Genomic DNA, 18,408 nt, shown 5'->3' with positions numbered 1-18,408 from the left:
AAGGTTTATTGCAGTGGGGGTTTCTCTTGAACAGTTTGACACAGATGTCACTCCAGAATATATTCATTGGTATAATAATATCACAAGGCGCTACGTCACTCGTCCGGGAGCAGCTGTGGGTCATCTGGTAAATGAATGAATATTATCTAATTTTTTTAATTTAAATTTATTTTAAATATTGTCTAATTGTTTTATAATTCACAGAGATCGAACAACAGTAGACTCCGTGAGGTTGCGAATGATCCGAACCAGGTTCTTGCTATATGTAGTGACAACCAAAGCTATATGGAGGAAATTCATTATATGTACGATATACCTATTGTTCCTCCACCAGCTCCTAGACGTAGAGGACCTGTTCGGGAAGAGGATGAGTTTGATGAGGTTGCACATAATGTGGAAGAGTTGCCCCCTATGACGCAGACGTAGAGTCAAACTGATTATGTTAGTCCGATGATGATGATGCCAGCATTTGGTTCAGGACATTATGACTCAGAGGCTGGTCCTTCGTCTTCATACGTGCATGGACATGGTCGGGGTCGTGGAGAGCATAATGAATATTTATATTATGAAGCGCCTGCAGAGGTACCAGAGCAACATCAAGAAGAACCCGAGCAACCTCAAGTTCGAAGTCGACGACGACAACGACAACTAGCTCGAAATCGACGACGTCCGCCTTGTGGGACACATTGATTTTTGTAATTATTTTTATATAAATGAGATATTTAATTTACATTTTTTTTTTATGAGTTATTTTTTTTTTTAATTTATTCTTTTTAGAGTTTAAATAAAATAATAAAATATTTTTAGAATTTTTTTTTATAAAATGGAAAATTAAAAAAAAAAAAGAAAGAATTAGAAAGAAGAAGGTAGAATATGTAATAATTAAAAAGGAAAAAAAAAAAAGAAATTTGTATGGTATTCTCGCTCTCGAATTTGATAGGGAAGTTCAATGACAAAAAGAAAGAGATTCATTAACTAGTTATTTAGTCAGATTTGCTGAGATGACAGAATCCGTAAAAATTATTCAAAAAATTTTGGAAGGAATTCCAGGGGGACCTTATGAAAATTTAGAAATACGATATTTTGATAGAGGAAGGTCTCTGGAATGATAATTAAACAGACTCAATAATAATGTTAGGAAGGACAAGGTCGAGGGTTCAAAGTTCTACAAATGAAAGGAAGGTCGAAGGTTCAAAATTCGACCTATCTAGGTTGAATTTTCAACCATCGACTGATTTAAAAAAAAAACAACAACAATATTTTTACAAATAGTTTAAAAACAACAATATTTTCCTAAATAGTTTATAAAAGGACAATATCCTTTTAATTGGCTCCAATAACACAAAATTGTAAATTGAAAAAAGAAATTAAAACAAACACGTGCCTCCATTGTAGTGGAGGTCCCTGTTTTCGAGAATCTATAAAAACCAAAATTCAATTTCCATTTTCTTTTCAATTTTCGTACCCTTTTCAACACTCAGCCACAAAAATAAACCTCACACACACACTTTCTCTCTCCCTCCTCCTCCTCTATCCTCCTCCCTTCTCTCTTCAATAATTTAATTCCTCCGCCTGCCGCCACCGTCGCCGCTTCAATCCCGGCAAAAGTCATGGCTGCTAGTCTGAGCTTTGTTATGGGTATCATTGGTCAGTTTCCTTTTCTCTTTCTCGCTCCTTTTTTAGTACTTTTTCCCTTTCTTTTTGGGATCTTGATGGGGGGTTTGGTGTGTTTGGACGCAGGGAATGTGATTTCAATTCTGGTTTTTGCATCTCCCATGTGAGTTTCAATGTTTTTTTTTAATTCCAAAAGTTTTCATTTTCAGTAAATTTGCTTGTTCCACATAGTTGAATGAACTCTACCATATCTTTTTGACCTAAAGTTGGTTTAGTTCATATGACATAATATCTATTAGGTTTTAATACTACTTTAGTCTTTATACTTTTGATTTTTTTTTGTTTATGTTGGTATTTTTCTTTTAAAATGTTCATTTTGGTCTCTATACTTTCGATTTTAGTCTATTTTGGTTCCTATACTTTAACAATATTTCACTTTGATTCTTGTACTTTCATTTTGGTCCTTAAACTTTAAAAAAAGTGACTGTTTTTATCCTTTAAAAGAGAAAATAAAGGGATCAAAATGACAATTTTTTTAAAGTGTAAGAACCAAAATAAACCAAAGTTAATAGTACCAGGACTAAAATGAATATTCTTAAAGTATAGAGACCAAATTAACCAAAGTTGAAAGTATAGAAACTAAAATGAACAATTCAAAAGTATAAGAACCAAAATAAACTAAGATTAAAATTATAGGGGCTAAGGTAGTATTTAAACATATCTATTATTAAACTAAAAATATATGGTTCAAATCCTCTCACTTCTATTATATTTAAAAGTATATATATTCTTGACTAAAATATTAAAAATTTGAATCATATCGAAAATGTTATTGTACTAAAAGAAAAATTAATTTTAAATTTCTAGAGTCATGTGTGGTCTTTGAAGTGAAAAAGAGGTTGTATAAAATTCCGAGCTTGTTGATTTCATATATTTTAAAGAGCAATACTTACATACATCTCTCCCTCATCATTCACATAAAAAAATCATACAAATTATGATTTGACAATTTGATAGGATGTACTAAGTTTTTTTTTTTAGTATAATAAGTTAGAGGGAGGGATTCGAATCTCTAAATTCTTTCTTTTTCTTTTTCTTTTTTCTTTTTTTTTAGAATTTTGACCTTTTAATTAGAGATGTATGTTTTATAGCGGTTGAGTTATATGTTTTTTAAAGTTTGTATTGTGGTTTTAGTATAATTTAACTTTTCTTCCTCGTTTTTTTGGTGCTTTTAATGACAATTTTCAAAAGTTTGTTAGGCTATAAAGTAAAATTACGTTACGGTACAGATAAATGTGAGGTTGTTCATAAATGGGCATTAATTACTATTTTATTTTTATTTTTATTTTGTTTTATTCATTTACTTTATTTTATTTGAAAGAGGCTATTTTTATTTTGGAAGACTTTCCCACTTTCTAATGTTTGGCTGAAAAAAATAAAACCCCTTTTTTTCTCCACAAAAAATAAAACTCTTTATAATAACCTTTTCATTCGATTTGTTTTAGGGGACCGTTTGGTGGTGATGTTTGAAAATGATTTTTGTTTCCATGTATAGATTTCATCTTTTTTTTAAAAAAAAATTATTTAATTTTTATATTAAATATAAATCATATATCCTATTAAGTTTGATGGGGATTTAAATCTTTGACATATTGATTCATAATATAATCTCTTAATCAATTAAATTATGTTAAGATTGATATATTTATTTTTGTTAAAATAAAAATAAGGACAAAATACATTCTTCGTCCTGAGATTTGGAGTTAGTGTCTATTTGATCTCTAAAGTTTTAAAATAAACTTTTAGTTCCTGAAATTTGAAGAAAGATTCTAAATGGTCCTTGAATTGATTATAAACCGTTAGTTGACTAATGAAGACATTATGTGGCTGTTATCAATTTGCTAACTTGGCATATTATATTGGTTTTATATTAGTTATTGATGATTGGGCATGTGACGGATAATTTTTTTCTCTCTTATTCTCTCCCTCCCGATCTTTTCCTACCTTCCTCCGGGAAACTTTGCCGACAATGACATATGCATTCACGATCACTAATAACTAATATAAAATCAATAAAATATGCCAAATCAGCAAATTAGTAGCTGCCACCTAATATTTTTGTTAGTCAACTAACAGTCTAATAAATTCAAGGATCATTTAACACCTTTCTTTAAATTTTTGGGACTGAAAGTTCCTATTTTAAAATTTCAGTGACCAAATAGACATCAGATCCAAATCTCAAGGACCAAAAATTTATTTTGCCTTAAAAACAATATCTACTTCAAGGTAAATAAAGAAAATTTTCCTTTTTAAAAAATCTATCATTTGAAATCTAAATTTCCTCTACAAATAATCGTGTTATACATTTGGTTTCCATCAAGTATCTCCTCTTCATTTTCTTCTTAGTTTTTATGGAAGTTTTGTGTAACATATTATTTAGAATTAGGTTTTTATTTCTAATAAAAGTGATTAGCTTTTATTTTAAAGTTTTCTGATGGTAAATATAAATATTATGAGTTTATATGTTCTCTTACTATAAAAATTTAAACTAACCTATCAAAAACTCAATTTTAAAAGTAAAAAAAAAAAAAAAAAGAAGAAGAATTAAACTAAGAGATAAAAAAATTCATCACACTGGTTTCAACTAGTTTTGAATAAAAGTGTTATTACAAAAGCTAAAATAGAATATGTAGTCTTGGACAAAAATATTGAAATAAAAATAATGTTAAAAAAACTATTTTAATTTTTTTTTAAGAAAAAAATAATTTTAGTTCTTAAACTTTCATGAAAGTAATAATTCAGTCCTTAAACTTTGGTTTATAATGATTATTCCATATATTTAACAATTTAGTCTTTGAACTTTAGTATGTAACAATCTAATTCCAACATAAAAATGTTATCAAGATTAGATGCAATATAGACTTTGCATTTTATGAAAACATTAAGTTTCTAATTAATTTATCGATTTATTTAGGAAAGAAATCTCATGAAATATTAATATTAATTTTTACTAAAAGAATTAAATGGTTAGAAATTAAAAAAAAAAAAAATTGTGAAAGGGAAGTAAGGGAGATACTAATTTAGTGTGTTTGGGATATGAAAAGAAAAACATTTATAGGAATAGTGAAGAAGAAATCAACAGAGAATTACAAAGGGATACCATATGTGACAACATTATTGAGCACAAGCTTGTGGACATTTTATGGGATTTTGAAACCTGATGGGCTACTTGTTACCACTGTTAATGGTGCTGGTGTTGTCTTTCAACTCTCTTATGTCACTCTCTTTATCATCTTTGCTCCCAAACACAATAAGGTATTTCCTTTCTCTCTCATTATAATCTTCTTTTCATGCTTTTTAAACCTTATTATACTCACTTTCATCCTCAATCTTTAACACCTTTTTTTTTAATATAATCATAGCTATGTTTCGTAATCATTTTATTTTTAAAAATTAAGTATACGGACACTACCTACACCTCCAAAGTTGTTTTTATTTTTGGAATTTGACTATGAATTCAACAATTGTACTAGATGAAATAGACTTAATTTTCAAACAAAAAAAAAAGAAAACAAAAAACTAAACGGTTACCAAGCGGGGCCTTAGTTTTTGTTTTTGTCTTTGAAAATTAAGTTTATAAATAGTACTTTTATCCTCCAAATTTCTTTCTTTGTTATCTAATTTTTACCAATGGTTTAAAAAACCAAGCCAAGCTAAAAAAATAGGTTTTAAAAACTTGTTTTTGTTTTCTTTTTTTTTTTTTTTTTGTAAGAAATGGAGAGGAAATTGGTTTAATTTTCAAAAACAAAAAATAAAAACGAAATAATTACCAAACGTGGTCTAAACAATTAGTTTTCTCGACTAATTATAGTCCAGAGTCTAGTCTTTAGAGAGTGTTTGAGGGAGTAGAGTTATTAATAAATTCACTCTTCTTTGACCGAAAGAGTTGTTAAACCCACTATGAGCTAACTCACGACTTATTAACATCATTTTCATGATTTATTAACTTTTAATATAGTGAATTCTACACTTAAACAAATAGCCCCAACTACTCCCAAATATTTGTGTTGTTTTTTTTTTTTTTTTTTTCAATACCTTTCAATTTATCTCTGAGTGATGCAATAAATTTACATGTACTATGTCAAAAAAATATATAGTTAAAGAGAAGAAAACTCAAAACTTCTAACATTTCTTAGAAGGTTAGCGAATGATTCATAGATTGTTATGTAAAATTATCATTAGGCGAACTTGACCATTACTAGGTAAGAAACTAAACTGAAACATTTTATAAATTATTGAGACAAAATTCAAACTAAATGAAATTAAAAATTTTCATTCTAAAATTCATAAATTGTATCATTTTATTAATATTGAAGTTTATTTTTTTTTTTTTGGGTGATGCAAGGGCTTAACTGAAAAAACATTAATGCATAGAACTTTTTTCAAAAAAGGAAATACATTGAAAAAAAAGATTAGGGGACCACATGGAAAAACTAAATAAATAAAAAAATAAATATTATGGATTAAAATTAATTTTCAAAAAAAGGAAAAAAAACATTAATATTCGAAGATTCCATTTCTCATCCAATCAAATTATTTAATGTATTGATCAACAATTTTCATGTAATGTAAACTAAAATTTTCATAAGTATTTTTTTTCCTATTTTATTGAGTACAATTTGTCGACATTTTTATGTTTGAAGGAAAAAAAAATGCTTAATTTTACAATATGATGGCTCTCTTATAATTTTTTTTTATGGAATAAATAGAAAATAGACTATGAATTGTATGATATAGTTTTTTTTTTTTTTTGTTAGTTCAAATATAAAATAGTATTTCTATTATTATAATTTTGTAATTCTCTTCATAAAATCCTAAAGTGAATCTAGCTTAAAATATGTACCTTATGAGGTTCAAATTCTCACGAACTAAAAAAATTCCTTTATAAATAAACAATATGAATAAAGTTAAATTGTTAATTAGGAAAGTCATTCACTGCCAAACACTTTTTTTCTTTTTCTTTTTTTCTAGAATAACCACACACTTGTCGTGATTATATTTCATAATACTTTAACTAACGTATTAAATAGTAATAAATGCGAATTGGTTATCGTGTGAGATTATCCATGTTTAATCTAAATGTGAAATTAGTTCTAAAATTCAATGATTTCTAATATTTTTCTGAACTAGTAATTGATGTGATCTTCTTCGTTAAACATCAACGATTCAATTTCTATCTTTATAATTATGGTACTAAAAAGAATTTTTTTCGTTTATCTTACCTTATCGTAAATATATTTGATGACATCTTTTTAAACCTTAATTTTTTAAGTTCATCAATTTTGACTTTAAACAAACATAAATATTATAATTTTAACTATCGATTTAATTTTTTGTTAATTTACCTTCTAATATTAACAAAAAAAATGTAATAATCTTCGTAAACTCGTTAATTTCAATAAAATAAAGTCTTAACCAAAATAAGTTTGATCGATGCAAAAATTAACCATTAAAAACATACCTCTAATGTTGTTTTTCTTTCTCTCTCTTTTTTAATTAATTTCATATGTTTTAAATTTATTAAACGCATATATACAAACAATTTTTAACGATACTTGGAGCAAAAACTTATTAAGGATTAAAAGTTGCAACACTTTTATAAGTTTAGGGTCAAAATCGATGCAATTGAAAGTTTGGAAATTGATACATTCGTACATATTTTAAGTAAAAAATGATCTTTTTCTTATTTTCTTTTGATTAAATTACAAATTTAGTCTTTAAATTTTAAGTATTTGTCTATTTACTATGAAAAATTGGAAATATTTAATACATCTCTAAACTTTTAATTTAATACTTATTAAACCCTTGAACTGCATTTAATTATGACTGATCTTATAGATCTACTGATCCACACCTCGTATCTTTCTCCAAAAGAAATGTCTCTTATAGAACTTTTATAAGTTTTTTTTTTTTACATAAAATTTTAAATTTTAAATTTTGTATTTAATAGATTTATAAATTCTATGAAATTTAATAATAAAAATATTTGCCGATCCAAATTGACACAAATCTCAACATTAGGTACTAGATTCGTAAGTATGAAAAAAGAGAACCTCCATATCATTATCTTGTTTATTCCAATTGAATTTTCAATTTTGTAAGTAGTAGATCTGTTTGATTACCTATCTGATTTTTAATTTTTTTAAAAAAATTAAATTTATAAATATTATTTTCACTTATTTTTAAAAAAAGATATTTCAAAATTCAAACTAAAAATTTAAAACTAAAAAAATAGTTTTAAAAACGTATTTTTTTTTGGAAATATTTCTTTTGGAGACGTGAAAACTAAAACATTTGTTCAAAAAGAAAAAAAGAAAAAGAAAAAGAAAACAAGCCTACTCTTAAAAATAAAAGACCAAAATAAATTGTTATCAAATGTAGCTTTAAATATTTTAGTTAGTGCCAATATATATAAAGTTTTAAGACTAAAATTAACATTTTGAAGGTTTAAGAATTAAAATGAATAGACTAAAAAATACTAGATACAAGTTGTCAAAGAGAATTTAACTCAAAACGGTAATATGTAAAGTTCAAAGACCAATTATCGATATGTGAAAGTAAAAGAATACAAAAAATTAAATAAAGAAAAATAGTTTGGTGCATTTTAGATTGTATCAATCTTTTGTAAAACATATCCAATTGTCCAATCACAATTCGATGCATAATAACAGATGTAGCTTTGCACTCAAATATTACTCCAAATTAAATAATTTCTTGAGGACTTAAGCCTATAATTTAATTACCATATTCATATAGGCTAGTTGAAGCTGAATTTTGGGAATTATTTCAGGTGTCAACAATGAAACTGGTTGGTTTATTCAATATTGTGTTCTATGGAAGTGTAATTGGTGCAACTCTTTTGGCCATGCATGGAAGTTTGAGGCTCACCTTTGTTGGAATTATTTGTGCTGCTATAACCATTGGCATGTATGCTTCCCCTCTAGCTGTCATGGTAACTATCCTCAACCTTTAGTTTATTCCAATTACTTTTCGATGTCGGTACAAATATCGAATAGAAAATAAAATTTGTCATAAGCCTTTTTTTTAATACTTATGAATAGAGTTAAATATAGTTTTGATCACTTTATTCATATTGCTCATTTAATCTTTACAGTTCTAAATTTTTCAGTTTAGCAATCATTTGATTTTAAGAAATTTAGATTTAGACGTTAATGGTTAATTATAAGTTAGAAATTAATGAAAAAACGATATGGTGTTCTATTATCTATTAATTAACATCCAAATATAATTAATAGTTCACGAAATAGAGATTACAAAATGAATATAGTACATGCCCATTTTCAGTACCAAGGATATGAATCTAAATTGACCCAAACTCAAGAGAGATTCCAAGGAATTAAATCTACTAAACTTTAGACATCGGAATATTACAATTGAAATACTTTCGTTTTCATAATTAATGGTTGAAGATGTGTATATATGTTTATTCAAATATATATTCTTAATTATTATTTTGTTATGGTTGAAACAGGAAAATGTGATAAGGACTAAGAGCGTGGAGTATATGCCATTTTTTCTCTCGTTCTTCCTTTTCCTAAATGCCGGTATTTGGTCTGTCTATGCTATTCTCGTCAAGGACATCTACATTGCGGTAATGTCATACTTTCACCCATTCTTTTTTTAATTTTTAAAAAAATATATGTTTAAATTTCTTTTGATATTTGAATTCTCTGATTTGATTTCTATTTTGGTTCGTACAATTTTTAAAATATTCATTTTACTACTTGAATTTTTAAAGTATCTATTTTTTAAGAAAAAAGAAAATATATATTGCAATTTAGAACTTTAAATGATTATTTTGATTCTTGTCTTGTTTTGAGCAAATGAATAAGATACCTTTTGGAACTTTAAACAACTACTTTGATTCTTATCTTGTTTTGAACAAATGTAAGATACCTTTCTTAGTACTTAATAATTTGTTACTATGACATGTGTTAGAGAGCTCCATAGGTTAGCCAAGAAAATTATTGGGTGGGTGAACAATAAGAAGAAAATAGTAGAAAGAATCAAAATCATCTACCTAAGGCTAAATAAAATAAAGACACTACCACAGAGAACAAAAAAGCCTTGTAAATTAATAAGTGGATAATTGGTATGAAAATAGTGAAGATTTCTTTTTTATTTTTTTTAAATAGAAAATAGTGAAGTAGAAAAAACACTTGTACAGTTATAATTTAGATTAGGTTAAGTCGTAAATTTTGTTCTTATACTTTGAAAAAGATTACAATATATAGGATAAGCTTCATAAATCATAGGAACCAAATTTATAATTTAATTATTAGATTTCTTTTTGAATCTCCAACCTCTATATTTTATTAATATTTAATTTAAAAGAACAAATATGAAAATATTTACTTAGAAAGAGCGGTTTTAAATAAAGTTTCTAAGTTCCATCTATGAAAAGTTTTAGAGTTGAACAACCAAAGTTAGAAGTAAAATGGTTATCGTTTTAAGTTTAAGGGTTAAAATAAAGGGAGAGTTGCAATGATAACAATCAAGTAAAAAAATATTTGTGGATATAGCACAATGCAAAAGAAATTCTAAATATAGCAAAATTTATTTTTGGCTCTCAAGTCTATCAACGATAGACCATATTATTAATAACAGTCAATCAACGATAGAATCTATCACTGATAAGTTTGCTATATTTATAATTCTTTTAAAATGTTGCTATGCACTTAGGCCTTGTTTATTATCCTATTTAAGATTTAGGTGCAATCGTAATTGGACTGTATTATAAAGTAATTGAAATGTAATAGTAAATGAATTAACTTTGGTTGTATTACCACTTTTGATTGTATTTACCAACTTGTGTCATCGTTAATATAAAAGTATATGTTTTACCATAATACCCTTAAAATTTTTAAAAATTTAATACCCAAACCAAGGATTTAAAAAAAAGAAATAGTAATTATTTTAAATTTCATTAATCTAATTCACATTTTAATTTAATTGTAGATTTATTTTTTTAAAAAAATGATATATATATATATATACTATTTTAAAAAAATAATAATTATCTCGATGTGCAATCTTAAACCACAACTAGAAATACCTGGCGTGTTTGGTTTTCACAAAGTGAGATCAAGTTTGAGAGAGAGTAAGAGCGACATGGACAACAAGAGAGGAATTTATTGATGAGATCACATATCTGGAACTCAAATTCGAGTTTGGAAGCCCAAAAAATAACAATAATATCGCTTTGCAATCTTAAACCAAAGTGAGAAGTACCTAGCATGTGTGGTTTTGGTCACATGACAAGAGTTGGAGAAAGAGCAAGAGCGAGATTGAGATTAAGCATGAGAGAAAGCAAAAAATTGTAGAAAAAAAATGAGGGATTCATGAAAAGGGAGAGAAAAATGTGCATCTAAGTTTGATATTTCTGAAAGTTTTTGGTCTTCAAAAGAAAGAGTGGTGTGTTTCTACTCAAATCGAAGTGTACATATTGAGGGAAGGCAAGAGCAAAGTACGTCAAAATCCAAGTGGGTCTCATGTAGTTCGTCCATTGTAACAGATTGACACCTCATGTGGGAGCAATCGAATTGCGAATTGCAAGAATAGGGGTAATGTTAAAACGTAGGTCCCACCAATGCTTAACATTTACATGATTGGGTAAACTGCCACAAAAGTAATCAAGTGGGTTTCACTTCCATGATTTAGATTGCAAGAATAGAAAACACAACTTCAATTATTAGCCTTAAAAGCACTATGCAATTACCCTAAAACAAATACTTCAAAAGTCTAAAGAACAAAGTGAAATAAATAAACAAAATTTAAAGGTTGGAAATTTAATTAGATAAAAGTAAGGTACTAAGATGAAAATTTTTTATTTTGTTTAGGTGCCAAATGGAATAGGGTTTGTATTGGGGTCGGCCCAACTGATTATATACGGAATATACAAGAAGAAGTCAAAGTCAACAAAATCAACGGAGATGATGGAGGAAGAGGGATCAGCTCATCTGGTAGAGATGGGAATGAACGATGGTGATGATCATCAGAAAAACAGAGGCATAATCAAAGGGCTGAGCCTCCCAAAGCCAACCTTAGATAGGCAATACAGTGTCCAAAATATTTTGAGGTCACTTTCTTATGGTCCATATGACTTCCATTCTACTGGACCCCTAGATGAAGATGATGAAGTGGAAAGTGAGAAATTTTGATTTTTTTTTTTAAGGGAAGAAGTCAAGATATAACTTTTGTTTTTTTGGGTATATGTAATGAGTATAATTACCAAACTTATATGTACCTACTACTTGTATTAACAGCTTATTTGGTAATCTATGTTAGTGTAAGGTTTTTTTGTCTTGAAAATTTTACTTAGATTAACGTGATGAATACTCGTTCGTCTCTTGATCACGGATTAAATGCCTTTATTGGTAAGATTTATCCTTAAAAGAGATGGTTTAGAATATGGCTTAAATGCATGATTGAGGTAGTTTTTCAGATTGATTTAAAAGCCGTTAGGTTTAAGGTCTTGTGTGTTAAATGAGATTCGATCGAGGTATTGGTTTCTTAATTTGAAAAAGATTTAATTGTGTTTGGGAGAGACAATAAAAGATTGGAATTTCTTAACTTGGAATAATTGCATGTTTGTTTTTGACATTCAAGTTAATTGATTTATAAATCTAAGGAGGATATCAACTTCTCATGACACTTTTCTCATTTATATTCTTGTTTGCATTAATTTATTGTTAATTTTAGTTAAATCTCTCAATCTATGTTCATGACTAAAATTTATGTTAGTTTTAGGGCTTCAATCAAATCAAGTATTTTGATGATAACAAACTCGGATTTTTTGTACTAACATTTTCAATATTTTAGAATCACTATCTTGTAGAGCTCGGAAAGACGATTTCAACGCAATTTGAATCGCTTAAATTGGAGTTCAAACGAGAAAGTTATAAGCAAAAGAAGATTGGAGAGGAAATCCAACGTGACAGTGACATGTGGCATCTTGCTGACGTGGCATACAAACGGTCAATATTGCTGGCGTGACGGATGACATGGCACTCCAATCGGTCACTTTTTGCTGACGTGGTACATGATGTGGCAGTGACATGGCGACCATGGACGAATGAAATAATGACAAGTGGCGGTCACCCAGCTTCACGCGCGGACGCACTCGTGCACTGCATGTGCCTACAGTTTCTTCACAGAATATAGCACGTGACACTCAATCCTCTCCCTCGTGTGCGTGGTACTCATTTCATCCGGCTATTTTTTATTTTCATTCTTATTTTCCTTTAATTTTCTGATCTAATTTTCTCAAAATTCTCACCAAATTTCAGCCTTTTCAAATTTGATTTCCTTCCTAAATTGTCATCTTTCAAATCCTTTTTATTCTCCAAATCTCAATAATTCCAATCTTTCAAAATTCATCTCTTAATTACAAATCCTTTCCTTTTCTATTTTTATTCAATCTCCACCCTTCATTTGCAATCATATCCAATGACCAAAATTTATCCCCCTCGCCTATAAATTCGACTTGATTTTACTCTTCATTCACACACCAAAAGCTATCGAGGCTTAAGCTCTCAATTCTCTCTAATCTCAAATTCTTGTCCTCCTTGCTCCTAAATTGGCCTAGAGTTATTTTTGTGAGTTTTTTTTGAGTGCTCAACTTATATATTTAGCCTTCGAGAGGTAATATTGTGAGGGTTTCTTTTAATTTTTGGGAATTGTATTAAGGTGTGGGTACACCTTGGGTTGTGAGAAAAAAAAATTGGTTCGGTTTGGTCCTCACCTGCAAAAGGATCACTTAGTGAAATAGGAGTCTTGGAGAGTGGAGTAGGCAATTTGCCAGACCACTATAATTCTCGGTGTTTTCTCTTCCTCTCTCTCTTTTATTTCTGGTTTTTAATTTTTTGCAGTTATTTTTTAACCTTTCCTAATTGCATGATTTAATTTTCAGTGTGTTATTTAAATTTATCCTTGATTAAATTGTCTTTAAATTTGAAGTTATCATAACGTGCATGATTTAAGTTTTGTCTTGCATAAATTTTCTTTAATCAAATTAGTGGGTTAACTTTATTGAGCTTTGTTTGAAGATAAAATTATTTTTTAAAAATTGGTAGTCAACCATATTCACCCTCTCTAGTGTTCCTTTAGATCCTACAATTGGTATCAGAGCGGGTAACGCGGTTTTCTTATTTCAAAAAGGTTTTATAATTTTTTTTCTTGATTTTACATCTGTTTTTATAATCTTATTAAATCTGAAAATTTTCTAATTTTTGCAAAAAGTTTGAAAAGTTGAGTTTTAAAAGCCGCTTTCATTATAATTTTTTTTTTGAAAATTAGTTATTAAAACCATTATTTTTTTTTCTACTTCTTAATCTTTGAAATCTTTTTTATTAAAATCTAAATTTTGGAAAAATATCTCTTTATAAAAATCTTTTTAAAAAAATTATTATATTCTCTTCATTTTTCGAAAAACTTAATTGTTCGAGCTTATGGCAACTATTGGAATAAATGGGTATGGTGAACGTCAATCTACCACTAAGCCACCTTTGTTTGACGGAAATAATTATGAATGGTGGAAAACTAGGATGAGAATTTATTTAATTTCTATTGGCTATAATCTATGGGAAATTGTTTCTAATGGTCCTTTAATTCCTACTAAGATAGTTGATAGTAAAGATATTCCTAAGGAAGAAAAAGAGTTTAATGATGAAGATAAAAAAGAAGTTTTCTATTAATGCTAAAGCCATGAACTGTTTTGTGCTTTATGTCCGGATGAGTTTAATCGAGTCTCTACATGTAATTCTGCTAAAGAAATTTGGGATACGCTTGAAGTAAGTCATGAAGGAACTAATCAAGTTAAAGAGTCAAAGATTAGCATGTTAGATCATAATTATGAATTGTTTAAAATGGATGTAAATGAAACTATATCTGAAATGTTTACTAGGTTCACTAATATTGTTAATGCTTTGAAGGGATTAGGAAAATCTTATACCACCTCTGAAAATGTGAGAAAAATTCTTAGATCATTGCCTAAGAGTTGGGAAGCTAAGATGACGGCGATCCAAGAAGCAAAAGACCTCTCAAAACTTTCACTGTTGGATCTCTCATGACACATGAGATAATCATGAAGGCCAATGTGGAAGAAGATGTCAAAAAGAACAAGAGCCTAGCATTAAAGTCCACTCAAGTTCAAGAGGACTCTGAAACTGAAGCTGAACTAAATGAACTGAAGCTGAACTAAATGATGAGGAGTTCGCTTACTTGATCAAGAAGTTCAAAAAGCATTTTAGGAAAAGGAACTTCTCAAAGAAAGTCAACAATCAAGAAGGCAAAGGAGAAAAGAGCAACAGAGATACAATCATCTGTTATGAATGCAAAAAGCCCGGACACGTGAAGTGGGACTGCCCTCAAAGAAAAGCCATTTCAAAGAAGAACAAGAAGGCCATGAAAGCTACTTGGGACGAAAGCGATGAAAGCGAATCTGAAAGCGAGGAAGAAATAGCAAATCTGTGCTTTATGGCTTTTGGAGACGACGACGACGACGACGATGAAGTAAGTCCTGAAAACCTTACTTTTGATGAGTTCATTGATGCATATAATAAAGTTAAAATTAAATTTAAAAAACCAAGTTGCAAATATATGTCTTTTAGGAAGAAAAATGCTAAATTAGCTCTTGAAAATAATGATTTATTAATTGAGCTAGATAATCTAAAAGAGAAAAATGAGACATTAGGAAAAGATCTAGATTTATCTAAATCAAATTTGCATGCTTTAAAAGAAGAGTATAAATTATTAGAAAATAAAAATGAAGATATTTTAACTACTCTTTTAAAGATATCATGATGAGTAAGCAACAATACATATTTGATAAAAGTGGCTTAGGTTATAAACCTCACAAAAAACAAAAGAAATTTACAAACTACTTTGTCAAAGAAGGTTTTATTATTTGTCATACATGTGGAAAATATGGTCATAAAGCTTGTGTATGCAATTTAAGAAAAATCAATATTATGAATGAAAAGAGATGAATTCCTAAATTTTGTTAGCTAACCCCCAAGGACCCAAACAAATTTGGGTACTTAAGGTTACATCTTGAGAATTAATTCTCTCAAGTATGTTTGAGATCCATAAAGAATAAGTGGTACTTGGACAGTGGATGCTCAAAACATATGACTGGAGACCACACAAAATTCACATACCTAGAAAAAAAAGATGGAGGATACGTTATCTTCGGTGACAATAAAAAGGGTAAGATTGTTGGCAAAGGTAATATTAGTAATGGTTCGAATTTTCTTATTGAAAATATTTTGTTGGTTGATGGTTTAAAATATGATTTATTAAGTATTAGTCAATTATGTGATAAAGGATATAGAGTAATTTTTAGTGATAAAAATTGTACTATAGAAAATGCATGTGTTGGAAAACTTCTGTTTGTAGAAAATAGAGATAAAAATATTTATACTATTAATCTATTAGATTGTCCTATAGTAGAAAATAAATGTTTATCTACATTGCATGATGATTCGTGGTTATGGCATAGAAGGTTAGGTCATGCTAGCATGCATTTAATTTCAAATATTTCTAAGAAATCCCTTGTTAGAGGTCTTCCAAAATTAAACTTTGAAAAAGATAGAGTTTGTTATGCTTGTCAAATGGGTAAAAAAACTAAGTCTTCTTTCAAACCAAAGAAAATGGTTTCTGCTTCTAGATCTTTGCAACTGTTACATATGGATCTTTTTGGACCTACTAGAGTTGCAAGTCTAAGTGGAAAACATTATGCTTTTGTTATAGTTGATATTTTTCGAGATTTACGTGGGTTTTATTTTTATCTCATAAGGATGAAGTTTTAAAATCTTTTATTAGCTTTTCAAAAAGAATTCAAAATGAAAAAGGTTTTATGATTTTGAAAATTAGAAGTGGTCATGGAGGAGAATTTGAAAAGATTTCTTTTGAAAATTTTTGTGAAGAAAATGGAATTTCTCATGATTTTTCCTCTCCAAAAACACCTCAACAAAATGGTGTTGTAGGAAGGAAAAATCGATCTTTACAAGAATTAGCTACCTCCATGCTTAATGAATATGATTTACCAAAATCTTTTTGGGCTGAAGCTGTTAATACTGCATCTTATGTAATGAATCGTGTTTTAATAAGACCTGTTTTAGATAAAACTCCTTGTGAGCTTTTTAATAATAAAACTCCAAATATTAGCTATTTCAAAGTCTTTGGTTGCAAATGTTTTACTTTGAAAGACAAATGAAACTTGGAAAGTTTGAGTAAAAAACGGACATTGGCATATCCTCAGGATATTCTACATGTAGTAAAGCATATAGAGTTTTTAATAAAAGAACTCATATACTTGAAGAGTCAATGAATGTTGTTTTTAATGAAATACGTGTTGCCACTAATAAAGTTTCTGCTGGTGATGAATTAGAAATACCTGTTGAAGATATTAGTATTAAAGATAGGGAAGCAATATCAAATGAATCTCAGAAAGAGCCAAAAAATCCCTCCCTCAGGATTGAAGATTCTCCACTCACCATCCTCGGGAGTTAATAATAGGTGATGTATCTCAAGGGGTAAGAACTTGCTCTTCTTTAAATGCTTTAAATAATGTTGCTTTCGTGTCTCAAATTGAACCAAAGTCTTTTAAAGATGCTGAATCTGATGAGTTCTGATTAATTGCTATACAAGAAGAATTAAATCAATTTAAAAGAACTAATGTGTGGAAACTAGTCCCACGTCCTAGTGATCATCTTGTTATAGGTACCAAATGGATATTTAGAAATAAAATAGATGAATCTGGTAATATTGTTAGAAATAAAGTTAGACTAGTTGCTCAAGGCTATAGTCAAGAAGAAGGAATAGATTATGAGGAAACATTTGCTCTTTTTGCTAGATTAGAATCTATTCGCATTTTGCTTGCATTTGCATCTCATAAGAATTTTACTTTATTTTAAATGGATGTAAAAAGTGCTTTCTTAAATGGTTTCATAATGAAGGAAGTGTATGTTGAACAACCTCCTGATTTTGAAAGCTTTGATAATCCAAATCATGTTTTTAAATTAAATAAAGCACTTTATGATCTTAAACAAGCTCCTAGAGCTTGGTATGACTGTTTGAGTTTGCTAGAAAATGGTTTTAAAATGGGACTCATTGATACTACTCTTTTTGTCAAAATTAAAGATAATGATATTTTATTAGTGCAAATCTATGTTGATGATATTATATTTGGTGCTACTAACTCTTCTCTTTGTGAAGAATTTTCTAAGTGTATGTATAGTGAGTTTGAAATGAGCATGATGGGAGAACTTAAATTCTTCCTTGGGCAACTTGAAGATGGAATCTTCATAAATCAAGAGAAGTACACAGGGGATCTACTCAAAAGGTTTAAGTTCGATAATGCAAAAGTAGCAAAGACCCCGATGAGTACCACTACAAAGCTTGATAAGGATGAAAAAGGTAAAAACGTAGATATTAAAACTTATAAAAGTATGATCGGATCCTTGCTTTACTTAACTGCGAGTAGGCTTGATATTATGTTTAGTGTATGCAGTGTGCTAGATTTCAATCATGTCCTAAAGAATCGCACTTGCATGCTGTAAAAAGAATTTTTAAATATTTGCTTGGTACCGTTGATTTAGGCTTATGGTATCCTAAAAATGCATCTTTAGATTTGATTGCATATTCTGATGCTGATTTTGCTGGTAGTCTAACTGATAGAAAAAGTACTAGTAGAACATGTCATTATCTAGG

The 18,408-nt window shown here is 28.7% G+C and overlaps 1 protein-coding gene across 1 annotated transcript; it reads left to right on the top strand.

The window, feature by feature from the left end:
- Positions 1–1,454: 1,454 nt before the first annotated feature.
- LOC120071817 (bidirectional sugar transporter SWEET17-like) lies at positions 1,455–12,006 on the top strand. The gene is made up of 6 exons (XM_039024204.2): positions 1,455–1,647; positions 1,741–1,777; positions 4,719–4,929; positions 8,465–8,626; positions 9,167–9,286; positions 11,535–12,006. Exons 1-6 carry the CDS (start codon positions 1,611–1,613, stop codon positions 11,853–11,855), a joined length of 888 nt encoding a protein of 295 aa, XP_038880132.1. The 5' UTR covers positions 1,455–1,610; the 3' UTR covers positions 11,856–12,006.
- The last annotated feature ends 6,402 nt before the right edge of the window (positions 12,007–18,408 follow it).

This window comes from Benincasa hispida, chromosome 2 (assembly GCF_027475165.1).
Source record: "Benincasa hispida cultivar pf3 chromosome 2, pf3_genome.v1.1, whole genome shotgun sequence".
Taxonomy (NCBI): domain Eukaryota; kingdom Viridiplantae; phylum Streptophyta; class Magnoliopsida; order Cucurbitales; family Cucurbitaceae; genus Benincasa; species Benincasa hispida.
Note: the sequence above shows the minus strand (reverse complement) of the source record. Positions and strands in the feature narration are given on the sequence as shown.